General features: G+C 42.4%; 1 protein-coding gene across 5 annotated transcripts in view; it reads right to left on the bottom strand.

Annotated features, from left to right (window-relative positions):
* Nucleotides 1-27,860, bottom strand: part of LOC311081947 (myosin heavy chain, fast skeletal muscle-like) — a 67,839-nt gene that overhangs the window by 6,217 nt on the left and 33,762 nt on the right. For 2 of the 5 annotated variants that reach the window (XM_084112658.1, XM_084112657.1), the window contains exons 2-23: nt 22,047-23,113; nt 4,930-5,148; nt 4,691-4,834; nt 4,450-4,606; nt 4,316-4,343; nt 4,042-4,144; nt 3,784-3,876; nt 3,595-3,658; nt 3,403-3,501; nt 3,223-3,326; nt 3,004-3,142; nt 2,657-2,775; nt 2,411-2,560; nt 2,153-2,323; nt 1,760-2,060; nt 1,596-1,660; nt 1,414-1,501; nt 1,190-1,307; nt 985-1,108; nt 745-881; nt 401-656; nt 68-310 (exon numbers count right to left, since the gene is read on the bottom strand). In XM_084112658.1, the coding sequence (XP_083968784.1) occupies nt 68-310; nt 401-656; nt 745-881; nt 985-1,108; nt 1,190-1,307; nt 1,414-1,501; nt 1,596-1,660; nt 1,760-2,060; nt 2,153-2,323; nt 2,411-2,560; nt 2,657-2,775; nt 3,004-3,142; nt 3,223-3,326; nt 3,403-3,501; nt 3,595-3,658; nt 3,784-3,876; nt 4,042-4,144; nt 4,316-4,343; nt 4,450-4,606; nt 4,691-4,834; nt 4,930-5,136 (2,910 nt within the window). In that variant the 5' untranslated portion in view covers nt 5,137-5,148; nt 22,047-23,113. Of the gene's footprint in view, nt 1-67; nt 311-400; nt 657-744; nt 882-984; nt 1,109-1,189; nt 1,308-1,413; nt 1,502-1,595; nt 1,661-1,759; nt 2,061-2,152; nt 2,324-2,410; nt 2,561-2,656; nt 2,776-3,003; nt 3,143-3,222; nt 3,327-3,402; nt 3,502-3,594; nt 3,659-3,783; nt 3,877-4,041; nt 4,145-4,315; nt 4,344-4,449; nt 4,607-4,690; nt 4,835-4,929; nt 5,149-5,488; nt 5,516-6,240; nt 6,281-6,404; nt 6,594-22,046; nt 23,114-27,860 lie in introns of those variants that run through there. The other 3 variants (XM_084112656.1, XM_084112655.1, XM_084112659.1) reach the window with 3 other exon arrangements.

Genomic DNA, 27,860 nt, shown 5'->3' with positions numbered 1-27,860 from the left:
ATTCATATTCTATATTAATTTGTAAGACATAGATTAAATCTAATCTTAAACCAACTCAATTTCTAACCTTATTCTCAGTGGCATGTTTCTCCTTCTCCACTTTAGCCAAGGTGAGCTCCAGGTCATCAATGTCTTTCTTCAGCTCAGAGCACTCATCCTCCAGTTTCCTCTTCTTGGCTGTCAGTTCAGCATTGATTTCTTCCTCATCCTCCAGTCTCTCAGTTGTCTCCTTGAGTTTAGCTTCAAGCTGGATTTTGCTTTTAATCAGACCCTCACACCTCTCCTCAGCATCTGAGAGACCCTCAGATTCCTGTTAGTAAAATAGATTGCTATTTCATTGGAAACAACCTTGCTCATTTTTAATGTAGCCAAAATTCAGTTAATTATAAAATATACTCACAGATGCTACTTGCAGCTGCAGATCATTTTTCTCTTGCAGCAGTGATACCATCTTCTCTTCAAGCTCCTTCTTTTTGGCTTCAGCCTTAACCAAAGCCTCTTTGCATTTTGTAAAGTCCTCTTTCATGGTTGCCAGCTCCTTCTCAGTCTCTGCACTCTGAAGCAGAGGCTTAATCTTGTAATAAACCTTCATCCATGGCCAGTGTTTGACATTCATGAATGAACGGATGTTGTATTGGATGGTGTAAATCGACTCCCTGTGAATAATTCATCATTAAATGGCATAATCATCATTAAGTTTGCACAGTTATCATTGATGTCATCTTTACTCATTACAATAATCACCTCCTCTCCATCATTTTCACATACTCCTTCCTCGTCAGGAAACCACGACAGAGAGCCTGAGTCATTGTGACCAGAGCAGCCAGTTTCTCATCTCGCATCTCCTCAAGAGCACCCAGAAGACCAGCTTTGAAGAACACCTGAATTTATGTAAAACAGTAAATCAAAATATATTGATTTAAACTGTCTAAGCTAAATGACCATGATCACTGAATCTTTAAATTTGTAAAGTTAAATATAAACCTTTGTATGTCCAAATCTGTAGTCGTCATGATTAACGTCGATGGATCCCAGAAGTTTCTCACTGGCCTTCTTGTTATCCATAAACTGTCCCTCTGGGATAACACCAGCATTCAGCACCTTGTATCTGTGGAAAATGTATCAAAATACTTATATTTTTTAATTAGGAGCCTCCTCGGAAATGTTGTTTTCATGTGGTCCCATTTACCTCTGCTTAAAGTCACCATATTGGATTCTGCTGGGGAAGCCCTTTGTGCAAATTCTGATCCCCTCCAGAACACCGTTACACCTCAGCTGGTGGATAACCAGGAAGTTCTGCATGAGACCTATAACGAACAGTTTACACCATGAACTTGGTAATTTAACTTCATCATATATATTGAGAACCAAAATATTGTTATGTACGTTTAAAAAAATATATATATACTTTACCTGGAGTCTTGGTCTCATTAGGAATCAGGCAACGCACAAAGTGAGGGTGAGTGGCCCTTAAGTTGGTCATGAGTTTGCCCAAGTTCTCCTGTGGAGAATAGAAAAAGGTTGGCATGCTTTGTATTTCTTTTCTTTTTTTCTCAAATAAAGCAATATTGCTATGATGTCATCTCTATACATACCCTGAACTGGGAGGACACAGTCTGCATGGAGCCACCCTTCTTCTTGCCTCCCTTTTTAGTAGGATCTATTGAGATAAACATACAAAGGAACATGTATAAATGCAAAAACAAGAAAGAAAGTTCAAAACTGAATCAAAGTTTTGTTAAATAGATTTTTTCTTTACCCTCAACATCAACTGGGTAGAGAGAAGACAGGAGTTTGACAGAAGACTTCTGGTACAGCTGCACAACAGAACCATTCAGTGGATCCTTGTTCTTTTCCAACCAGCCAGTGACATTGTAGTCCACAGTTCCAGCGTAGTGAACCAGGGAGAAGTGGGCTTCAGCCTTGCCTTTGGCAGGTTTTGGTTTCTCGAAAGCTTTGCTCTTGCCAAGATGCTGATCATATAGCTTGTTCTTGAAGGAAGCGTCTGAAGCCTTGGGGAACATGCACTCCTCTTCAAGGATGGAGAAGATACCCATGGGCTGTTTATAAAAGAATGTTGTTTATTATCAAAAATAGGAGATTTTGAGAATAGGATCAATGGAAATTAATAAATTCATAAGCCATTGATAACCTTCTCAATGAGCTCAATGCAAGAAGCCAAGTCCATGCCGAAGTCAATGAAGTCCCAAACAATGCCCTCCTTCTTGTACTCCTCTTGCTCCAGCACAAACATGGTGTGGTTGAAAAACTGTTGCAGTTTCTCATTGGTGAAGTTGATGCACAGCTGCTCCATGCTGTTGTACTGGAGGACAAAAAATGACAGAAACATGTACTACCTTCTGAATATCATTCATTTTGACATAAAAAGAGATAAAATAATCATTCTTACATCAAAGATCTCAAAGCCAGCAATATCCAGCACGCCAATGTAGAAATTTCTTTGTTGTTTTGTGTCCAACATCTGGTTGATACGAATGACCATCCACAAGAACATCCTCTCATAGATAGATTTGGCCAAGGCGCTAACAGAGTTGTACACCTGTAAGTAGAATAGAGTGGACATTTTATTCTGCTTCTGCAGTAATTAGCCAGAATTTTAGGTTAAACACATGGCATGCTGGAAATGTTACTATACCTGTGGCACGGTCTGGCCTTTGGTCACATACTCATTTCCGACCTTGACTCTGGGGAAGCACAAAGCCTTCAGCATTTCAGAAGAGTTCAAACCCAGAAGGTAGGCGATTTTGTCAGCCTCTGTTGAATACATTTTAAAATAAATTATCTTTGCTCTATAGAGTCTTTTGTTTAATATTATAATAAATCAGGCACCAGGTACTCTTCATTTTATTTTCAGATTTATTGATATGCACACAACTTATAGTTTATATTTACACAAAACATTTTATACACAGTTTATGTGGTTTATCAGTAAAGTCGATGCAACGGTTACTATTTTAAAGCCCAGGATAACACAAGTCTCACCCTCATTGCCATCAGGCTCAGCCTGCTCCTCACGCTGCTTCTGCTTGAACTTCATGTTACCATGATGAAGCACAGCTCCAGTGAACTTGTAGATGCACACTTTATCCTCACTTGTGAAACCAAGAATGTCAATAGCGTCCTGTAAATTACAGAGAATAATAAAATATATGATTTGCCATATTTAAATAGAATGTCAATATTCAAATAGCAATGACTCACATCAGTAGCATCCAGCTCAACTTTATCATCAATGCTGGCCACTGTGATCTGACCCTGACTGCACATGGGGAAGTCATAGGGGTTGGTGGTGATGAGCGTCATTTCTGTAAAATACACAGCATTTATGAAAGAGCATCTTGCAATATTATCTGAAACATTTTATGAAATATGTGCACCTACCAACAATCTCAGGCTTATGGTTGGTCATCATTTGGTAGAAGATGTGGTAGCCTCTCTCATCTGGAAGCTGGAATGACACTCTAGACTTCTCCAGCAGATCTGTTGAGAGAATATACTTGAGTCACAATCATCTGAAGAGTGACAGATAAAGACAAATGTTCAGGATGGATCAATGAAATCATGTCCACCTACATGTCTCAATGTCAGCACTAGCCAGTTTTCCAGTTGTGCCAAAATGAATTCTGATGAATTTACCCTGTTCAAATCATAATAGCATAATAGATAAATAATAATTATTATAATATCTTTATAGAAAACTCTGTACAGTAAAATGTAACACAACTGACCATCTGTACTGTAAATAAACAGTAGTTAACTTACAAAACGAGAGGAGTTGTCATTTCTCACAGTCTTGGCATTACCATAAGACTCAAGCAGAGGGTTGGCAGCAATGATCTGGTCCTCAAGAGAGCCCTGTGATGTTTGAAGGGTTTTCATTTATTTTCAATTGTTTTTCTATTTCATGACTAAACACAATTTATAGGCATTTCACAAATTCACATATCGTATAGTTTGTGAGATGAGTGTAAATCATCATCTTTTAAAATAATATACATGACATAGTTTTGTATCTCGTACCTTTATTTTACTGGCCTCTTTCTTGACACCTGACACTGCAACTGTGGCAAAGTACTGGATGACACGTTTCGTGTTCACAGTCTTTCCAGCACCAGATTCTCCACTGGTTTATAAGAGATTAGAAGACCGAAGATTGAAAAACATGTGGACTTTTCAAAGTATATTCAATCTTTGTTCAATCTTAAAATCTATTTTGTAAATATCTCCATAAATGTTCCATCTATGTTATACTTTTCATTTTTGTCATGGTCTGAAATTAAATTAAAATACTTACGTGATTAGGACAGACTGGTTTTCTCTATCTGTCGATTGAAATTTGTAACATATCCGGTAAATATTTATTATATTAAAAGCAACATCTAATTCATCTTAATGAATTCTATAGAATTCAATTCCATAATGTCTTACCAGTCTGCATGAACTGATAGGCATTGTCAGAGACAGAGAAGATGTGGGGTGGGGCCTCCATACGCTTTTTGCCTCTGTAGGCAGCCACCACTTCTGAATCATACACTGGGAGCCACTTGTAGGGGTTCACAGTTGCGCAGAACAGTCCAGAGTAGGTCTGAAATGAGCAGAGACATGGTCAGATTCCAACAACACAGAAAAAAATGAACTTAAATGCTTTTTATGTCGTTTCAGAATTTACGTAGATCATCCACGCAGCATAACGCTCTTTGAGGTTATACAGCACAGAGGCTTCATTGAGATGGGTCATCATGGCCATGTCCTCAATCTTGTCATACTTGGGAGGATTCATTGGGTAGACATCTTCTTCCTTAGCAACTCTCTCCTATAAATTTGATAAATTAGATATTAGATATAAAAGAAAACAATGTAATAAGTAATTTAATGAGCATCTAACATGAAATGGAAATTCAAATTGACCTCCTTAGTATCAAGCAAAACAACTGTGACTTTGCCACCGTCTTTGCTCTTGATTGTTCCCTTGAGGTACAACTCTTTGACATCAGCCACATAGCAGGCAGCCTTGCCATCAAATGGTTTGGCCTGAGCCTCCATTCTCTCCCTCTCAGGCTTACGAAGGTAAATGGCAGCTTTGCCATAAGCGGCCATCTCTGCGTCCGTACTCATGGTGGCGGCTTACTAAAGAGAGAAAATATCAACTTATCCATTACAAATTTCATAAATATTCAACAAAGGCAAGACACATAAAATATAAACACACATGAATTGTGTTAGGAAAGAGGCATACTACTAAGTTTAGGCTTACACATGAATACAGACACATAAAACAATACTAGATAGACATTTAGATAGCAAGCAAGAAGCCATTAATGGCAAAAATGTCAATTGAATATGTCTTTCTAGTGATGAAATTGAAATGCTGGTGTCAGGGGACGGCACATACAGTACAATATGAATTGTGGCATTTATGAAGTTTCAGAACAATACAGAGATTTTCACTGCCGACTATTAGTCTTACTTGTGGACTCTCAGCCCGAGTGCATCCTCCTGCTACGAGTATGAATGAAACGGACATTACATTGCATGTGTGTACTCACTAATGCTCACAAAGAGAGCTAAAGATAAGTTTTTCTCCTCTGTAGATAAGTGTACTTTAATTTTTTTCTCTCAATGGATGCATAAGATTTCCTAACAAATATTAAGAAATTTCTGTGACAGATTTTTTTTATTATTAATTCAATATTTTATGATAAAACTTAAGACATTTCTAATGATTTATGTTTATGCAAATGTCATCATGGATTATAATAGCAACACTGCATCCCATTTTTGAATTTAATCAGACCAACAGTTCTGTAGTTAGAGCCAATTTCATGTTTCGCTCTATTATAGCATCATCAATTGGCCCTTTCCCGCTTCTTTTCTGTTTCCACAAACTGAGTCTGCACAGAAATGTGTCGAATGTCCTCTATATTTGGGCCAAATTTGTATAACTTTCCCACAAGGGTTTTTATGGGCTCTCATAGACTCAAAAGTGGAAGAAGAAAAACAGAATTCAATACAAATAGGTGCCTATGTTTGGCACATAAATAAAGGGTCAATGGGACCCCTTCCTTAAATTCATCTTACTAATACATTTTAAATACATTTCTTTGTAAATAAATTACATAAGTTTTTAAAAACAGCATGCTTCTCCAGTTTTCGTCTATAATACAGACTATAACAACTGTTTTCATCTACCCTAATCCACACACTGAATCTTAAACTCACTTGCCTTTTGTCCTTGAGACCAGATGAAATGTTCACTACCCTTGGATTAAAAAGATCAATTCATTAAAATGTATCAATATAAATAAAAACACAATTACTTTGAGTACAGACGCATAAGTGATGATGTTAAATTCCTTTCATTCACAGTCAGCACTGGGTCTTACCACTTGATGGAACTTCTGAGGTCTTCTCTGCATCTCTTCTGGTCTACCCTCTTGGCTTTTATAGAAGTTGATCATGCACACGAAGCAGAATCTATTCATGGGCAAACTTGAGCTTTCTTGACCCATTTTTTTGGACCCATGAGCTTTCTTGACACAAGAAATTTATGGACAGACTCACAGACATCCTACCTAATGAAATCAGTTATAAGTCAAACATTTAATGCTTCAAAATATATAGGTCACAGCTTCCATCTCAAAGTTCATGTGTATTATAATTATTTATTTTTAGTCTATCTATCTTACTTTGACATATGACACACACTGAAGTAAATAAATCCTTTTTTGGGATGAGGGTACATTCAGCCACCCCTCTCCCTTTTTTGAATCGGAAAACATTTCACCTTTTCACCCATGGAAGTTCTTGTAGCAGGCTAATGGGGCAGCAATTGGGTTAAACAATAAAATATGTTACAGATCTGACAGTTCAAGAATATAGAAGAATATAGAAAAATACTGTAAAATATGTCTAATACAGTGAAAACACACAACAAGTGTCAGTTCCCTTTCAGTCAGTCACGTTCGACTGAATGGGATCACGCCAGGGAGCCAGTCATCTTCGAGTAGTATACAAACGAGCCAATGGACATTGGCCTGCATGAATTGCATCACACGCTCCGCATTTTTTCTAAAGATTGTTTTGTTGACGGCCGGTTGAGGGCGGAAGTGGTGAGTGCTTCACTGAAAAGTGTTGCAGTGGTTATTCCCATGTGTGCTCCGGCACTGGTGACGGATCACATTTCTAAAAGAGCATCACAGGTGTGTTTGCGTCTTTTTAAAGATGCCATTCCATCCGTGCGTGTCTGGGTGCGGTAGGGCTCTGTCCCCCTCTGACAGTCACAATAAATGCATCATGTGTTTGGGCTTACAGCACGCTGAAGCAGCTTTCGTGGATGATTCATGTTCTCATTGTGTGGACATGATCATCTCGGTGTTGAGATCGAGACTCGCCTTCGTTAAAAGTGAGGGCACAGGTCGGCACCAATAGCCCCATGGTTAACGCGCCGACATATAGCGCAACTGCGCCTCCGGCGACCAGAGTTCGATTCCCAGCTCGAGGTCCTTTGCCGATCCCCTTCCCCTCTCTCTCCACCCCATGCTTTCCTGTCAAAAATCTCTACTGTCCTATCAAATAAAAAGCACAAAAAAGACCAAAAACATAACTTGCAAAAAAAAAAAAAAAAGTGAGGGCACAGTCCCCATGCCTATGCCCCGCTCTAGAACATCCTCTGGGTCATTCGTGGAGCGCCGCAGGATGTGGGTGATCTGAGGATTTGAGGTCCCTCTGTAGTGGACCGACCAGTCGTTTCATTCGGGGCTCTTCCAGAGGACAGGATGTCCATTGCAGCATCGGAGGGAGAGCTGTGCTCTGGTCATGACGACTCGGCTCCGTTGCCTCCCTCTGGGAAGACAACGCTACCCGAGCCAGATCCTGAGATGTCAGCTATGCTGAAAAGGGCTGCCGAGGCAGTAGTGCTCATCTGGAATTCTCCATCGTGTCGTGAACTGTCTCGGTTGGATGATTGGTTCTGTCGCGATGCAACTGTGTCCGGCAACCGCCGCCTCATGAAAGGGGGATCCTCGTCTCCCCTCTAAGGCCTGTAAGTTTTTGTCTGTCCTTACGGACAAGACTTACAGAGCTTGTGGGCAGGCTGCATCTTCACTGCATGCTATGGTGCTGCTTCAGGTCCACCAGGCCCAAGCACTCATGGATATGCACGAGGGTAGCTCAGACCGTGAGCTCATGGGTGAGCTTCGCACTGCAACCGATCTTGCCCTATGGGGCAAGAAGGTTTTATGGGGCATGCAGTCGGTCTGGCGATGTCCACATTAGTGGTCCAAGAGCACCATCTCTGGCTCAATCTGGCGGATTTCCCCCATTTCCCAGGTTGGGTTATTCGGCTTTGCCCAACAGTTCTCTGCTGTCCAAAAGCAGACGGAGGCCATCTGGCTCATCCTGCCCTGGCGGCCTGGGGCAGATCCTCCGCCTGCTCGTCGCCGAGGGCATCCGTCTGCATCTGCCTCTGCTCCCGCTGAGTCATCGCAGCAGCCTCCACCCAGATCTCAGCGTGGACCTGGGCGCAGACGTGACGCCCCACCTACTCCAGGCGCTGCCAAGCCAGGTGGTAAGCGCAAGCGCTCCTGAAGCGGGCCACTCAGGGATGGAGTGAGAGTTCTTGGAGATGGTCACCAATCCACTCCCTTCCTTCGGTGGAGGACCGGAGGGAGTCTTTGTTGTGTATGTCTGTTCCGCCACTGGCTGCTGTAAAAGTGGATGGTATCTACAACGGTACCTACATTTTCAAAGAAAGAGCAATTTTCTCTGTTCCTGAGCCCAGAGAAGTTAGCTAGTGGTGTGCGAACCTGACAGCCTTCAGCTACCTCTGATTCACCAGCCTACAGTGACGGCAGTTTGAGGACCTGGTTTCACCTTCTCACGCTTCGCTGGAAGGTGAGGTTAGAGACAGGGACCCAGCTCGGAAGGCCCGAAGGCAGCCCGAAGCGGGTTCTGAGTTGTAACTACAGATTCGGCTTCATGAGCTGGTTTTGAGGGCGTTCGAGGACCCGTTTACACCTTCTCACGCATTCTCTGCCGCTACCTAGAAACAGGTGTTTTACAACTCAGAACCCGCTTCGAGCCGCCTTCGGGCCTTCCGAGCTGGGTCCCTGTCTCTAACCCGCTGCATCACTCCGAGTACATCTCTGATACATTAGCTCCCTGTGTTGGTATGTTGTAGCACTGAGAGTGCTCCCGACCGACTCAGCTGGTTCTTGTGTCATCAGACTTGGCTGAGGCGATTCAGTTCGTCCGGCACCCGTCTATGTGCAGCACTGTTTGTTACACATCTGTGTGCAGATAGTGCTGCCGTATGTGCGGTCATCACTTCCTACTGGTGAGGGTTGCGATAGAGCCGTTCCTCCAGCCAATATGAAAATACGCTTCTAAGTGAGGCCTATTTTTCATTGTACTCAATGTATAGTGAGTTCGACCATCAGGGATCTGTGTGCTTGTTTCGGGCCCTTTTTCTAAGCCACCGTTCAGGTTACTACACAGTACGCATTACTAATACCATTCCTGTGAATGGTCTGCAGAGTAGGACCTGAAGGACACGTATTTCAGATATCCACTCCTCCGTAAACATGGGCCATCCTGTGTCTTGCGTTGAGGGGTCGAAATCTCAGTACAGGTCCCCTCCCTTCGAGTGCTACATAGCCAATTGGGTCTTCAGGTCAACTGGGAAAAAGTAACTCGTCTACGGACTGAAAAGCTTTTTTCCATGAAATGTGTCCGGTCAGTGCTAGAGGTGAGAAAGGGTCCCACTGAATATATTTCAGAGGCTCCTGGGGCATATGTGAGACGCAGCCATATATAAACAGCTTCCTCCATATGATGACCGATTCAGCACTGACTTTGTAACCAAGTTCCTAGATGGCCATGGCAGAGCAGCAAGCTCCGTGTGTATTAACAACAGCTGGTGTGCTGCCAAACTCTCAGCAGTGTGCAGACTTTTTGCTTCTCCTGGCTAATTGTCCCTAGAACAAATGTCTATTAACACTAGCTAACAGGGGCCACGTATAACGGGCATGCAATCAGGAGGGCTTGGGCATACCTCACACTGCATTGGCATTCAATTGCCTCGAGTTGTTAGCAGTTTACTTGCTTGATGCCACTGCTCAGCAAGATGCACTGTCCAGTACAGCGACCATTGCTCACAACGCTTCCCTCGCATGTCACAACTCGCCCACCATCTCCTCCTTTGGGGTCAGAAGCTACTTAGGTTTCTTCTTCCACTTAAAATTCCAGCCTGCTCAATCGTGCAGCCCAAGTGGCTTCACGACAGCCTGTTAACTAGGAGAGTGGAGACTCCATCCCCAGGCGTTCCAGCTGGCCAGGATATCTTCGGGGCCGCACAGTTATATCTGTTGCCGCTCTGATTTGTTCCCTTGCCAGTTGTTACTCCCTTAAACACGGAGACACTGGCTCACAGCTGAAGCCAGGGTCTGCGCAAAGTGCGTTAAATAAAACCCTACTGAGCCCTTTTGCACATCACTGTGTTAAGTACAGGTAAGAGGAACAGATTCTTTAGTTGCCCCGTCATGGCCCAACTAGGACCTTGTCCCCTAGACAGCCTTCCTGACCCATTCCTCTGAGACTCCTCAGGGATGGGGCACCGTTGGCACCCGCACCGAACCGGAGAAATCCAGGTTCCGTTGTGGTGGTTCAGCTATCTACCTCTGATAGAGCCAAGATACTATTAGTTCTGTGAGAGCTCCCTCTTAAATGAGGCTTGCTTATGGTCTGAAGTAGAACCTGTTCATTGTTGGTGTTCTTCTATTAAGGACCCCCGAGAGTGTTTGATCATTTCTGTGCTTCCTTCCTGCAGAAGAGGGGTCGGAGTGTGGCTGCTCTGCTCCACGCTCAACTGATGTTGCCCTTAAAGCACATCAGGATGCAGTTGAGATATAGGGAGTATGACTTGGTCGTCAGGTTCCTGAACGGTGCAAGGAGAGGAATCTTCCTTTCATCCCCTCTTACCTTCTTGGAACTTATCTCCAGTGCTACTGCTCTCTGAGACCTCCCCTGAGTACTTCAGGTAGTTGAGTTAAAAATCTGTTGTAAGAAACAGTTCTCCAATTTGATTGCTCTATCTAGAAAGTGGGGGACCTGCACAAATTTTCGGTCAACGAATCGTGCCTGGTCTCGGGCTGGCTAACTCTCACTAATTAGACCCTGGCCTGGATATGTGCCCAAGGTTCCTACCTCTCCTTTAAACGGGATCAGGTGGTGAGCCTGCAAGCGCTGCCCATGGAGGAGGCAGACCCAGCCCTGACTTTTCTCTGTTCCTCCTGCGCTGCAGTTATTAGCACAGAATGCAAAGTCGCAGGATCTCTCTGGCTCCTTGTCTGTCCCGGAAAACCAGCAGTAAGGAAGGCGGTTTCCATGCAGAGGTTGGCCCACTAGGATTAGTGTGGCCTTCATCTTGGTGAAATTCCAAGGTGCACCGTGCCCACCTGGGTAAGGAGCTCCTCCATTAAAAGAGTGAAGCTCCTTCCTGGGCGTTGACATGAGTGCCTCGCTGACAGATTAAGAGTTGTGGGCTGGGCGACACCGAACATGATGTGTTTAGGCCGGTTGCTTAGAAGGCTCCTTTCACTTGAAGCCAAATTTACCTTAGCCCGGTCGGCTTGCTACGCCATTCCCTTCCCTTCCTTGCTACGCCATTCCCTTCCCTTCCTACGGTCTTTTTGCTCCAGTGAGTTCCCTTTCCGAACCCTGTTGAGTTCCTCCTCACCCCCTTCGGTGTTGGACGTGGCAGAGTGTCTGATACTAGGCCTATCACTTGTGTGCTTGTGTAACTTGTGTTAGGTGGGGCCCATATGTTGTGATCCCTACAGTGATCCCATATGTGTTTCTTCCACGGTTTACTCCCTGCGGCGAGCCCGTGTCTTTCTTGGCAGAGCCCGCTCTGCCGTCACTGACCGGTTGCGCCTCCCCCTGTTCTGGTTGGAGCCACCTCAGTGACCTGCCATATGTTGTTGACACACACGGTCTCTCTCGCGCACTGTCGCTCACTCGCAGAGTTCAAATTTGTCCAGTCCGGCGCCTCATAGACAGAGCGGAGCAGAGCAGAGCAAAAATAAAAATAAAAAAAGAGCAGAGAAGAACGGAGGTAGAGGAAAGACCATCGGTGAGACCCATAACGTTGTTCTGAAAAACATGGCAGAGGCAGAGAAATCAGTACGACCTAAGTCATCCAAGGTGTGGGAGCATTTCACACTAAATAAACCGAAAAAGTGTGTTAATTGCAAGATATGCAAAATCGACATGGCATGGCACGGGAGCACCTCGACGATGATTCAGCACCTAAAACGTAAACATGTTGGAGTCATGGGTGAGGAGGAAAGGAGTCCAACAGCAGGGTAAGTCACTACAGAATCCTACTTTGTTCCGTTTTGAAGTGAGGAACGTAACGTTCCTCCAGTAGCTCTTCTGGTGCTGGTGTTTACTCGTTATCCAGCTTGACAAGCATGACAAGTTAGCATTAGCTCGTTAATAACAGTAGTGAAGCAGGGGTGGTATAGTTTGCAAGACACATTTTTATTCACTCGCCTTTTTTGGCCCATTCATTTTTCAATCTGTTGTCATGTATATATTCTGTGCTTTGTCCCATATCGGTTATTGTTGACAAATATATTTGTGTGTGTTGTAACGCTACTTTTTAATTTCATTTTAAAGTTCTTTCATAGCACTTGGTCATCTTAAGCTGTGTTTAAATGTGGTGTACACAGTACTGTAAATTAACTTAACTTTCACTTACTACAATGATGGTAATAATTTAATGAATAAGCTTCAAGTGAAATGTGTGTGTGTGTGTGTGTGTCTTGTCTGTCTTTGGGTTACTTACCTTTACACAACTAGTAACTAAAACAACAAGTATGTATGCGAGTATGTATTTATCATCATCATCATCATCATCATCATCTTTTTCCGCTTATCCGGGGCCGGGTCGCGGGGGCAGCAGTCTAAGCAGAGATGCCCAGACTTCCCTCTCCCTAGACACTTCCTCTAGCTCTTCCGGGGGGACACCGAGGCGTTCCCAGGCCAGCCGGGAGACATAGTCCCTCCAGCGTGTCCTAGGTCTTCCCCGGGGTCTCCTCCCAGTGGGACGCGCCCGGAACACCTTCCCGGGAAGGCGTCCAGGAGGCATCCGGAACAGATGCCCGAGCCACCTCAGCTGACCCCTCTCGATGTGGAGGAGCAGCGGCTCTACTCTGAGCTCCTCCTGAGTGACCGAGCTTCTCACCCTATCTCTAAGGGATCGCCCAGCCACCCTGCGGAGAAAGCTCATTTCGGCCGCCTGTATCCGGGATCTTGTCCTTTCGGTTATGACCCACAGCTCATGACCATAGGTGAGAGTAGGAACGTAGATTGACCGGTAAATCGAGAGCTTCGCCTTGCGGCTCAGCTCTTTCTTCACCACGACAGACCGGTACATCGACCGCATTACTGCAGAAGCTGCACCGATCCGTCTGTCAATCTCCCGTTCCATCCTTCCCTCACTCGTGAACAAAACCCCAAGATACTTAAACTCCTTCACTTGAGGCAGGAACTCTCCATCAACCTGAAGTGGGCAAGCCACCCTGTTCCGAATGAGAACCATGGCCTCGGATTTGGAGGTGCTGATTCTCATCCCAGCCGCTTCACACTCGGCTGCAAACCGTCCCAGTGCATGCTGAAGTTCCTGGCCTGAAGGGGCCAACACGACAACATCATCCGCAAAGAGCAGAGACGAAATCGTGTGGTCTCCAAACCTGACACCCTCCGGCCCCTGGCTGCGCCTAGAAATTCTGTCCATAAAAATTATGAACAGAACCGGCGACAAAGGGCAGCCCTGCCGGAGTCCAACATGCACCGGGAAGAAGTCTGACTTACTGCCGGCAATGCGAACCAAGCTCCTGCTTCGGTCGTACAGGGACCGGACAGCTCTTAGCAAAGGACCCCAGACCCCATACTCCCGGAGCACCCTCCACAGGCTGCCGCGAGGGACACAGTCGAATGCCTTCTGCAAATCCACAAAGCACATGTGGATTGGTTGGGCAAACTCACATGAACCCTCCAGCACCCTGTAGAGGGTATAGAGCTGGTCCAGTGTTCCACGGCCTGGACGAAAACCTTCCTGAATCCGAGGTTCTACTATCGGCCGTATTCTCCTCTCCAGTACCCTGGCATAGACTTTCCCAGGGAGGCTGAGAATGTATATATTTAGTTAATGTAAATTGTGCTATTACACATACTCATAATATCTTTTTGATACCAGAAAAAAACAGCAAACCATGAGAGGCTTCTTGATGGGAAATGCATCATGTACACCACAGCAAGCCGTTATCTTGACAGATAGTATCCTCAACATGCCTGTCACTGACATGAGGCCTCTGTCGATGGTTGAAGATAACGGCTTCACTAAAATGATCCACACCTTGAACCCTGGTTACACTCTGTCCTCCAGGACCCACTTTACTCATGGAGAGAAAATATGAAGAGACATTCAAGGAAGTGAAGACTGCAATAAACGCCAACAACAGCAAACTTGCTCTCACCACTGATGTATGGACAAGTGTAGCAACTGAAGCCTACCTTGGCGTTACATGCCACTACATCACAGATGACTGGGAAATGCAGTCAATCTGCCTCACCACCCTGCCACTGCAGGACAGACATATTGCATCTAACATTGCAGAGTGGTTGGAGCAGGTAGCGGCCAGATTTGAAATTCCTCCTAGCAAAATCATTGCCATAGTCCATGACAATGGTGCTAACATTGTGGCTGAGGCAAATATCCTGGAAGAGAAGCATGGGTGGTCCTCTGTCTGTTGCACTGGCCATACTTTGCAACTTGTGATCAATGCTGCGTTGAAGCATCCAAGCATTGAAAAAGCTGTTGGGCTGATGTCTGGTAGAACATTTTAAGAAAAGCGAGCTAGTCAGCAGTAAGCTCAGAGAGAAACAACAACAAATGGCCACACCAGAGCACAGCCTTGTTCAAGACATAAGCACAAGGTGGAATAGAACATTCTATATAAGCCGACTGCTTGAGCAAAGGTGGCCTGTAACAGCAACACTGTCCGACAGCTCTGTCACACAGAGAGGCAAAAGGTACCTGGATCTGAAACCAGACCAGTGGAGCCTGCTGGAAGAGCTTTCAACTGTCCTCAAGCCTTTTGAATGTGTCACTGTATTCATGAGTGGACAGAAATATGCAACAATATCTGCAATACCTCCACTTGTGAAGGGGCTGTTGAAGTCCACCCAGAGTGCTGCCTATGAGTCAGCCCCGCTGCAGGCTTTCCAACTCACTGCTGTGCAGCAGTTGCAGGAGAGATGGAAAAGGGAGACTGCTTTCTCAGATAGAGCATCAAACACAGTGATTCTTGTGATGGTCCTTGACCCAAGGTTTAGGAAACAGAAGTTTCTTTCACCTGATGAAGTCCTACATGTTCAAACTAAAGTGCAAACAATGGCACTTAAAGAGAGAAGGAAGATGGATGTGCGGCAGCATGGCAGTTGCAGTGTTACCTCCACCAAAACAGCTACTGAATCAACACCTTTAGCCACTCTACTTGACTCGATTTGGTTCTGATGGTGAAGAAGAGGATAGAGCAGGCGAAGCTGAGGATGTCCACACCCAAGTGAGGAACGAAGTCCTCACATACTTTGGAGAAAAGAGCCTTGCCAAGGAAGAAACCCATTACCGTGGTGGTACTATGCAGTACTATGCATCCCTGCCACCTCAACACCATCTGAGCGGCTGTTTTCTGCAGCAGGAAACATAGCCTCCAAGAAAAGAGCGAGCCTGAGCCAGGAGCATGTGGACATGCTCACATTTTTGCATTGCAATGCAAAGTGTCTGAACAAAGGGAGTGAGAGAGAGAGAGTGAGTGCGTGTGTCTCTGTGTTTTTGTGTGTGTGTGTGTGTCTGAATGTGAGAATTTGTGAGTGTGTGCATCTGTGAGTGTGAGAGTTTGTGAGTGTGCGTCTGTGGGTGAGTTTGTGAGTGTGTGCATCTGTGAGTGTGAGAGTTTGTGAGTGTGTGCATCTGTGAGTGTGAGAGTTTGTGAGTGTGTGCGTCTGTGAGTGAGTTTGTGAGTGTGTGCATCTGTGAGTGTGAGAGTTTGTGAGTGTGTGGGTCTGTGAGTGAGTTTGTGAGTGTGTGCATCTGTGAGTGTGAGAGTTTGTGAGTGTGTGCGCCTGTGAGTGAGTTTGTGAGTGTGTGCATCTGTGAGTGTAGTGAAGAGAACAAGTTCTTGCGTTCAAACAAATCCTGTTTTCTGATTTGTATTTTTCTTTATTTTTTTATAAATGATTTATTGTTCTGACAGTACAGGTACACTTTATTTTTAAAAAAAAAGCCTATATAAGCATATATATATCTCCCATAAGCATCAAGGGACCCCCCATAAGGCCCCAAAAATACCTTGGGGGGTCCCCTGGTTTTTCATTAAAACTAAAATACTAGAAAAATAATTTATTAGGTAATATGTATATATTTTTTATCAAAGTATTGCGCTGCGGCTCCCATTAGAAGCTACTTCAAATTAGATAATTTGCGTCTGAAAAGACGCTCAAGTGCACCATACGCTGTTTTCTGAAGGAATTTACAGACCGCGACGTCACGTGTGACTGGCCAACACTTTTTTTTTGCGTGCAAATGATACGCACTGTAAACCCCCTGGGTAGGATTAGGAACTCTCATCACGGTAAAACGCAATGGACAAGCGTCACTCTTTTAATTTAGTAATTACGTTAATTTAAACGTAATTCTCTTCAGGGAAAACCAATCAAGGAAAACATATCAGGGCTCGACATTAACGCTTGTCCGGGACACGTGTGTGTGTGTGTGTTTTTAAGGGACAAGTGAAAGAGAATTGTACTTGCCCAACTGGACAAATGCCCTGATCAAAACAATTTTCAATATCAAAAAAATAAAATAAGAAATAACTAGGGAATCACCGAAAACGCGTGGATGAATCTGATTTTATTTCATTTAATGTAAGGGGTGATTGATAGCCTATAGTTGATAATAATATAGGCCTACCTAATGTAGGCCTACTGACGGTAACAAAGTTGCGCTGTTGAGGCTCGAGCATTTATTTATAACATATTATACAGTTAAGATACAGCCCTATAGTGTCTTTCTCTAATTGAATGTATTAATCAAATTTAAGAATTTGAAATGAAAGATGGAGCATACATTTAATACAATTAGAGGGGAAAAATGCCCTTTATAAAGGTAAAAAAAAAAAAATCTGATAAGTGTTTTCCAACAGTGACGTAATTAAACATTGACAATTTAAGTTTGAAGGGAGTAAAGCCTCTGTTGAGGCTATTAAGGAAATGTAATTTTACCAAAAGAAGAACTTTTATTTTAAATAAATGTTAATTTTAAATCAGCCTACTTCAGTGTGATATTTTACCATATTATCATGATCATATTATCATACCACACTGATCATTTGAATAATTGTAATGTGATGATCAAATGCAGATATCTAAATCAGAGAATATCATAGGTTCGGGCGGTTGGCGGGTGAATTATTTATTTGTAACAGCAGATTTGGGTGACTCAAAGTGCACCAGATTAATGAATTTATCTTTAAAATGTACAAAATTTTCTTCTGGGGGGGCATGCCCCCAGACCCCCTTAGAGGTACCAAGGTCCACCCACAAAACACTGTGGGATACACAGTTGCTTTATGATGGTCTAAATGAAAAATACTAATTTAATTATCTCATGATTAAAATACATGATCAGGATTTTACCACCACACAATTCGAACACTGATTGGGATCCCATTCAGTCAACACGATCGACTACGTCTCGGTTACTTGTGTAACCCTCGTTCCCTGAAGGAGGGAATGGAGACGTAATCCCCTTGCCTTTACTACTGGACCACCGCTGACCGGGTTCCGCTCTGCTCCTCAGCAAAAAACAACTTATGCGTGCATCCACTTCTGTATTTATACTCGCGCTGCGGGGTGGAGCGTGTGATGCAATTCACGCAGGCCGATGTCCATTGGCTCGTTTGTATACTACTCAAAGATGACTGGCTCCCTGTCGTGATCCCATTCAGTCGACATGATCGACTACATCTCCGTTCCCTCCTTAAGGGAATGAGGGTTACACAAGTAATCAAGATGTTTTTCTTTGTAGAAGAAAGCCAGTAGTGATAAAAATGGCACATTCCCATCCTGAAAAAATCCCTTAATTTCTTTCCCTTATAAAAAATCCCTTAAAATTTCTGCAAATATTCAAAGATTGTAGACATTTGGACATTTGGACTTGGTCTTCAACAGCTACAGTCTAAACCTCAGCCACATGGAGACTAAAATTATTCAAAACCACAATATGTTCACCCTTGAGTGGTCAAAGCCAGCAAAAAAGGCTAATTACCATGCTGTAAACAGAATATCTCGTCTGCCGTCTCTCATATCTCTCGTTGTGCGTCACTAGATGTTCAGTTTTTGTAAAATGTTTGTAAATGCAGTTGTCACTACCTTAAATTACTGAACTGTATGTGTACAGAACAGGATTAAGCACTAAAAGGTGAAATGACAACTGAACCTAGCTGCAGTATGTACGTGGCCTTAGAGCTTCCTTCTAGAAGGTTTATAGATACATTCACCAAACTCGGCTCAGACCTTCAGACTGTTCTGACTCAGGTTGCTATATCATTTCTAACTGATTGAACTTTCGGTTTTCCTAAAATGATGATAAATACTCTGAAAAATCCCATAGATTTACATTGATGGAATGTTCAAGTGAGCCATGGCTGTTAAAATTCTAATTTAAACACCCAGAAGCCCATTAGACTCAATTAAAAGTACCAAGGGTCAGAAGGTAACCACAACCATCCTCTCACTGGCAACACTCTTTGCCTTCCTCTGTGACTACTAATTGCGTAGTTCTGGCATGAAAGTCTGAATAGTGCAGACTGATAGGTCTTTAACTAATTGGTAGCAATCATGTCGTTATTTACATAGTACAGCTGATTGGTTGCTGTTGCATCAGCGGGCAATGAGCTTGCTGCTCAAACATTCAAATAGTTGGCATTTTTTTGCTGTTACAGTCTGCACAGAACTTTCAGAACCCTCCCCCCTCCGCAGCTTTACTTGTATAAATCTGCTACGGGGTTAATTCATGTATGTTACATGTGCAGCAGCAAAAGCATGTCTTACATGCTCACATAAACATCCATGAAGGTGTTCGCAGTAGCAAGTCTCGGTACTGGCTCTGCAGCAGCAGCAGCAGCAGCAGCAGCAGCGTAACATTGCCATATCCATTACCATGCCAATCTCTATTACCATACCAACAACCGACCTTGTTACAGTATAATTATACTTTTAAGTATAGAGTAATACTAATTAACTATATGTACTTAGGGTTAGGAATAGGGTTTGGTGTAGGGTTAGTTGCATATAATTATGCATAATTTATAGTTATTAAAACATGTGTAACAATGACACTGTAAAATAAAGTGTTACCAGATTTTCCAATCATTTAAGCATATATTGTAATAGGAACCCAGTAATGGGCACCAAAAAAAATGGGTGGCCCAATTAAACAGTGGCAGAGTGAATACAAAAAGATTGAAGTATTAATGAATATTAATTCAAACGTGCAAAATTTTATTTAAAAAATCCTAATCCAAATATATAACATTAATGGAAAAAATAAACAAAAAAGGAAAAAATCTTATCCAAAAACATCCAAATTAGATTCAAAAGCAATAATGCCAAGTTTCCAAAAAATAACTTCCTCAAAAATAATACACACAAAAAAACAAATCAACAAAGTACAAAATACCTGCAGCATTCAGGCCAAACTCTCCACTGCAGCAACCAATACTCCATTAAACACAGACGAGCACATTTATACTGGCGGCCAGCACCATTACCCCATTGGGAGGGACAAACTCACATACAACACTTTACACATTTTCCCATAAATATAGAGTCTAAAAGAAACATTTTGTTGTACTGTTCAAAATAGATAATCTACTCTCTAATGCAACAGTTTATATCATTTACAATACATTAAACAGGAAGTAACAGAAGCAACTCGGCCGCATTGTCCCTGAAACAGAATTAATTTAATTAATAAGTGGTAGATTCCAATCCTTAGCGGAACCAAAGATACCCGCCACAGTTTCCCCGTCGGACCTCTAAAATTATGGGACAAACAATACTGCATAAAGTCAACAGGTATTTCATTCACTCATTTCGATCGATAATTATAATAAACTCTTATGTCAGTAAACAGTCTCTGTGTGTGTGTTTTGTGTGTGTGTGTGTGCGGGCATTTAGTAACTAAAGTCCATATTAAATGTGCAGTCAATCCATGACCCATTTTCAAGCCGGCAGGCGAGAAAGAAAGTCCGCTGTAGCATTACTCTTTCTTGGTATGTGCTGGACAATGAAACGATAAGATTGCATGGATAAATACCATCGAGTGATTTGTGCATTTGAGTCTCTCATACGATCCATCCATTGCAGCGGCCGGTGATTAGTTTCCAGGAGGAACTCTCGGCCCAAGAAGGTAGTACCTGAACGTGTCCAGGGCCCATTTAACGGACAAGCACTCCTTCTCAACTGTTGAGTATTTCACCTCGCTAGGGTACAGCTTCCGACTTATGTAGGCCACTGGATACCTATTCCCAACCTCCCCTTGCAACAGCACTGCCCCTACACCCGTATTAGAAGCGTCAATCTACAAAACAACAAGTTCTTCAAAATTGGGACAAGACAGCACTGGATCATTACATAGGGCATTTCTGATGACCAGGAAGGCATTCTTAGCCTCCTCAATCCACTGAATTTGGACGGTTCCACTGTCCTGGCCTTGACTGTCTTGAGAGGAAAAACCTCAGGATATCTGGTTGCGTAATATGTGATTACCAGCATAAAGCGATTTCCAGCTTTACTTCGTTCTAATGGCCCTACTACATCCATCCCTAACTGTTCAAATGGCACACCAATTACTGGGAGTGACACTAACGGGGCTCTAGGAGGACTTCTACTGGCAGTCTTCTGGCACTGAGGACAAATTCTACAAAATTCTGAAAGTGCTAATCCGAGCTGACGTCTTTTGCCTTCCTAAATGGCTGGCCCAGGGAATGAAATGGCCCAACTCAAGCACAATATCCCTTGCCTTCCGGGGGACCACTATTCGGGCATCTATTCCCTTCCCCTTATACAGCACACCATCTTTAATAAACATTAGATTCCCTGAACTACCTGATGTCGAGTCTTTGTCTTGTATTTCTTCCTGAGCCTGCCTATATAGGGGACCAATCACTGAATCATCTTGCTGCACCAACCCAATCTCCCGAGGGATTTCTTCTGGGCCTACACCTCTTCTACAAGAGCTTCCTCACCAGGTGCCGCTGCAAAACTGAGTTTTCTAGTCTCTTTTGCTTTTTAGATTTCCTAGGTTTACCTGGCTGAGCTTTCAAATCTGCCCCAAATTAAGGTAACATACTCAGGTCCTCAACATCTTCCTTTTGTTTCTGAGCCCTAGCCCGGGTCAGAGCTACATTACATTCCTTACCAATGCTTTCATTGCCATCAGTGAGTAGATCTACTAACAACGGTAAGTCTCGGCCCAAAATCATTGGATATGGCAAACCATCTACTACACCTACTTCCAATAAATAGGCCTGCCCCTGTACATTAACCTCAATATTTGCAGTGGGGTACTGCCTTTCCTCTCCATGAACACAACAAATCTGTGCTACAGACGTATGACTCCTCAAAACTACAGGTACCAAGTCAGAAAGCACCAGTGATTGCATATTTCCTGTGTCTACCAGTGCCCTAACCTTTTGTCCATTAAGAACTACATCCACATACAGCAATACCAATTGAGCTGCCAAACAGCTAGGTCTTGGAACGGTACACACACTGGCCTGGGTAGAAGTGTTACCAGGGCACCTTGAGTGTTTGTGACCTTCCTGTCCACAATGATATCATATAAGACTCCCACGCACACCAACTTTAAAACCAGGGCTTTGTTTGACCGAACTAACCTTATCACTCGCAGACTTGCCTTCATTGATGGCTCGAACTGTAGTTGGGAAGGAGTGCTGGAGCTTGTTTGAGTCTTTACTCCCCTTCCTTCACTTGAATGTCCATGGCTGAGTCTTGCGTCGAGCTGCCACAAAGGTGTCTGCTAAGCTTGCAGCTTCAGCAGCAGAGCCAGGATCTCATTCCCTAATCCAGACTTGAAGGTCAGGTGCCAGCATGCGCAAAAACTGCTCCAAAACAATTATCTGTCCAATCTCCTCCTTAGTATGATGCTGTGGCTGCACCCACTTGGAATAATGTTGGCATAAGTCTGGCATACAACTCCTTCGGGGTTTCATCCTCCTTCACTTCGGTAGACCGGAACTGAAAATGATACGTCTCTGAGTTGATATCATACTTAGCAAGAATTGCTGCCTTGACCTTTTTATAATCAAGGGAGTCTACCATGTCCATGTGCACATATGCAGCCCTAGCTTTGCCCGTCAGGAGGGGCACTAACCTAACTGCCCAGTCGGTTGTTGGCCACCGACACACCATAGCGATTCTTTCAAATGTAGCTAAATAATGTTCTACATCGTCTGTCTCACTCAATCGTTGCAGATGTGGCTCCCTCTCAATTCTCAGTTGACTCTGGCCTTGACTTTCCAGAGGAGATGCTGCTGGTGATGCCATCTGTCTGCTGTTTGGACCATCCTGTAGAACTGAGGGTACTCGCTAGACTGTTGGTTTTGATGGAAGGCCATACTGGATATCAATGTCGGGCCTTGGATCTGGTGTCGTTCTCACGTGCACTTCATGCTGTAGAAGAGAGAACTGATGCTGCATTCCTCTCCATCGAGCCTCCTGTCGGTCAGCCTCTTGCTCCATGCGGCGGTCTCAAGCCTGCTGCAGTGCGAGATGTGATCGGAACATGTCTCTCAGCTCCGCCAGTGAGTCATCCTCAGAGACGCTCCCCAACTCAGCATCTGATTCACCATCATCTCCCTTCATCTCAGTTCTTACAGGTTCCTCAGCCTCTGCTTGCACCGCCAGCACCTTTTTAGGAGCCATTCCGGGCCAACACTGTTGCCTGCAGTGGAGAGTAAATTATTTTTTTTTCAATTATCTTTTTTTTTTTACTAATCACTACTGCACTCTTCTGGCCATCCCACTTCTGACACCAGTTGTAATAGGAACCCAGTACTGGGCACCAAAAAAATGGGTGGCCCAATTAAACAGAGGCAGAGTGAATACAAAAAGATTGAAGTATTAATGAATATTTATTCAAACATGCAAAATCATGAAAAAATCCTAACCCACATATATAACATTAATGGAAAAAATAAACAAAAAAGGGAAAAATCTTATCCAAAAACATCCACATTAGATTCAAAAGCAATAATGCCAAACGCAAAGTTTCCAAAAAATAACTTCCTCAAAAATAACACTCCGGCCACACACTCCACTGCAGCAACCAATACAGACTAACCCCATTAAACACAGACGAGCACATTTATAGTCAAGTCAAGTCATCTTCATTTATATAGTGCTTTTAACAAAGCGGCTTTACAGTGATAATAGAATAACTTAAAGTAACAGAGATTGTTTTGGTTTTATAGCAGTTCTTGAATAAATTTATTTTCCAGCTAGAGTTATTTTTGATTGATTCACTTCCGTCGCAACGATCATTAGTTATTAACTTAGGGGACACTAAGACGACACCATTTTAACAGGAAACTCTTAAGTTCTCTCTACACAGACTTTAAACACGAACCTGTGAGAACGCTGATGGCGTTTCCCATAAATATAGAGTCTAGAAGAAACATTTTGTCATACTGTTCAAAATAGATAATTTTCTATCAGTTTATATCATTTACAATTCATTGAACAGGAAGTAACAGAAGCAACTCGGCCGCGTTGTCTCTGAAACACCCATGCTTAATTAATAAGTGGTAGATTCCAATCCTTAGCGGAACGTCCTGGTTGCATATGCAACCCACCGTTCCCTGAAGGAGGGAACGGAGGACGTAGTCGACGTCGACTAAATGGGACCACGCAAGGGAGCCTATTCAGTCGACGTCGACTACGTCTGACGTTCTCGACTGAAAGGGAACCAAAGATCGATAATCATAATAAACTCTTATGTCAGTAAACAGTCTCTGTGTGTGTGTGTGCGCGCATTTAATAACTCAAGTCCATTTTAAATGTGCGGTCAATCCGTGACCTTCACATATATGAATAATGATTTCATTTAATGACCTGATCTAAACTGCTTTTCATAACAAAAATATGTTGTCTCATAACACTCTACACCAACAGATACCCTCCCCTGATCTTGCTGGCAAGCTTACCTCATGCAAGTACTCAGAGTCATTCCCCTTAGCCTGACCTTTCAGTTGACCAAGCTGTAATTTCAGCCTCCTCAATATGCTTTTCCACATCTTAAGATTCATGTCTGGTATTTATATATTTTTAGTTATTTTCTATTAGGACTTTCTTAAATGGAAACATGAGTTTAGATGCTAGAAAATCCCATTTCTATTCCAGCCAATGAAACACACATGGTCCTTTTGGACTGCTTTAACCCACAGTGTGCCCTTTAACCTAATAAAAAAATCTATAGAGATTATCTCTGCTTTAATGTGTTATCAGCTGTTTCCCACATACATTATGTGTGCCACATACTGTAGGTTATTTATTTTTTCACCCAAGTTTCATCATTTAGCCTGAAGTTTAATGTTGTGTAACTGTGTATACGGAAAGTATTTATGAGCAAAGACAAGGGATGGTTGTACTGCAGGGGCGTGTCTAGAGCATTTTCAGTGGGGGGGCCATGCTGGGGCACTGCCTCCAAACAGGGTGGCCGCCAGTGACCAAAAAAAAAAGAAGCTAAATTCTACAGTATATTACGTAAATCCTATTGATTTTTTTTTTTTTTTTACTTGATTACGTAAACTTGTAACTTACTTGTAAACAAATGTGGTAATAAAGCACATTTTTGATTAATTTAGTTTTTTGTCATCCTTGTATATATCCATTAAGTTAAATTTGAGAGCCAGTGTTTATTATTTTTAGTGTTTTCATAAAACTAACAAGTTTGTAAAATAAAAGCAATTTTAATAATGAGCAATTTTAAAAACCCAGAAGCAGAAATGATGTCAACTATTTTCTTTTAATTAGTTTGGCCATTACAATATACAGTCGTTTTATTCACAATCTCTTTCAAATAATAAATAAATAAATAAATCCCCCCACTGTAATAATTCAAATGGTTTGGCCAAAACATCATAGTGTTTCATTCAACATTTCTTTCAGGTTAATTTACAAAAAAAAAAAAACTGAGTAACACAGAGTTAAAGTTTTAGCACTGTAACAGTTCAAATGAAAACACCACAGTTTAAAAATAAAATATGGAACCATTACATTGTGCTCTGCTAATATATTAAAGAACAGTCTTTAGTTTAGAAACAATAAAAACAGTAGCAGAAAGAGAGGAAAACAGTCGAAAAAGAAAGAAGGCAAACCTCAACTAAAACAGCTGGATTTTTCTGTTTCGGTGGTGACTGGCAAACCGTCTAACAAAATCATCTAAGTAAAGACATTTGGCTCTCCTCACCTCAATGCTTACGGTGCGTTTCTCTTTGGCGGTTCTCTTGAGTGTAATAAGTATTGTCTTTCATGTGTGTCTAGGTCATGGGCTGATAATCATCCCTTTTACAGGCACTAGACTAAAAATACATTCAATCAGCCATCGCTCCTAAAATGAATTCAGGTAGTGACGGGTCATCTTGTTAATGCTAAATTAATTACAACAGTAAATGAAACAACATCTCATTAGATCACATAAATTCCAAAATGAAATGAAAAGTGCATTCATCTTTGGCATGTTACATTCATTTAGTTGACTAGCGCTATACGCTGTAGGCTATTAACAAAAACATTATTGGCATTAATAAAAACACGTAGCCTACTTTGTCAAATTACTTTAAAGAAGAGAGAAAAAATATTCACATATTATAGTATAAATTTTATATCACTTGTTGGCCTAAAAGGTTTTTTAAAAGATTTTATTAAACCCATAGCCCTGTTTAGCAAGGTTACCACGAGCTATTGTTTGATAGGGATATCGCTGTTGTCAACCTTGGGACATCGGCGCTGAACTTTTTTGATGCCGATCTGTAAAATGGCTTGGTCCTGCTCGGTTTTCATTGACTTTGAGTAAAACAATTGAAAGTTTTTCAAAAGATCCCCTGGTTCAATGTGTCAGCGTGACAGATGTTTGATGCTGTCGTGTGAGAACAAGCAACAGTCGGCATTTTTCCTCCTCCAGAGTGCCTCATCTTCTTAATCTCCTCATGTAAATGATTAGATTTTGATGGCTTACGTTTCTTGCCCACCGCAGAAACCACCACAGGTTCAAAATTATAAAAATTTTTTGTTTGTTTGTTTGTTGATCACAAAGTACAAAGTAGATTAGGAAAACTAGGATGCCGGGTGTATTTTAAAGCGCTGCCGTGACTGTTTACAGTGCGTGGAATGGTGTGCTGTGATTGGTTGAGCGGATGTATCACATTCTGCAGAGAAGGGAGACTGGCATGTGTCACGGTTTGGAAAGAAAGGGAGATAATAATAATTCAGCAAACAAACAGAATTATTAATGCAGAACTGAATGTAGGCTAATTGTTAAATAACCATTTAACAGTGATAATAATGTATCATTAGCCTACTGCTTAGCTAAAAATGGAAAATTCAGCATTTGAAGCATGCCATAAGGTAGGATTGGGCAATAGCCAATTGCCAAATAAATCCGAATTTTTGGCCTAAATGGCGATGAATGGTATAATCTCAGTCATTCATTTTTTTTTTCTATTTGAATAAAAAAAATAAAAAAAATAAATATTTGATTAATTTTTTTATTTCATATCCTGATCAATATTGTCCTACAAACAATGTTCAAATTGAAGGCTATGAAAACAAACATAGTGAAAGTAACCTTGCAGTCTATCCAAAAAAGGGGTCAAATCACATTACATTCTAACATTGCAACATTACAATCTAAAAACAAAATAATGCTTTTTAAAGAAGTAGTTAAATTTACTAAACTTAAAATGAAAATAAATAAAAACAAAACTGATATAATAAAAATACACTTGTAGGTTTGAAATTCTTTAGCACATTTATGTTCACCAACAACAACAAATATTCAACAACAACAACAACAAATATTCAACAACAATTTTTTTTAGCAAAATATATTTATTATTTAGTGTTAATAAACTATCTCTAAATTGATATCTCTATCTCTGTGTCCGTAGGCGCACAGTGAGGGCACAGGCACCACCAGTCCGCCCCAGTTTGAGCCAGTCCGGGCTCCTCATCCGCGACAGGCAGGTCCTCCTGTTCCTCCATCAGCCTCAGCTGCTCTTCGCTATATTGTGGCTTGTAAAAGTAGCCACGAACTTTCGAAATCCTCTTCTTCCATATCATATTGAGTACCTTCCGCCATTGTCGTAACTTCACATATGGCTCCACAGCGCCTGTTAGCTTAGCTTCCAAACAAGATGGAGGATATTGCTTTTAGTTTCAGAAAGTGAAGTCCCACCCACTGATCTGTAATAGGTCTGTAGTGTGAGTGGGTCCCACACCTAGGAAAAATGAGGAACGAGTGTTTGTAGTCTCAACCCCTCTACAAAGATATGGGATTTCCTGCTTAGAATGACACAAAATGCAGATTTTTACATCATTATAAGCAGGAACTGCAACACTGAAATCCTTATTTCTCCCGTCTCAGGGAAAATGAGGGAATAATGCACGATCATTCAAATATATGACTGGGT

The sequence above is a fragment of the Abramis brama genome, assembly GCF_963993115.1.
Source record: "Abramis brama genome assembly, chromosome: 4".
Taxonomy (NCBI): domain Eukaryota; kingdom Metazoa; phylum Chordata; class Actinopteri; order Cypriniformes; family Leuciscidae; genus Abramis; species Abramis brama.
The sequence above is the reverse complement of the archived record's forward strand: the minus strand, read 5'-3'. Positions and strand labels throughout refer to the sequence as shown.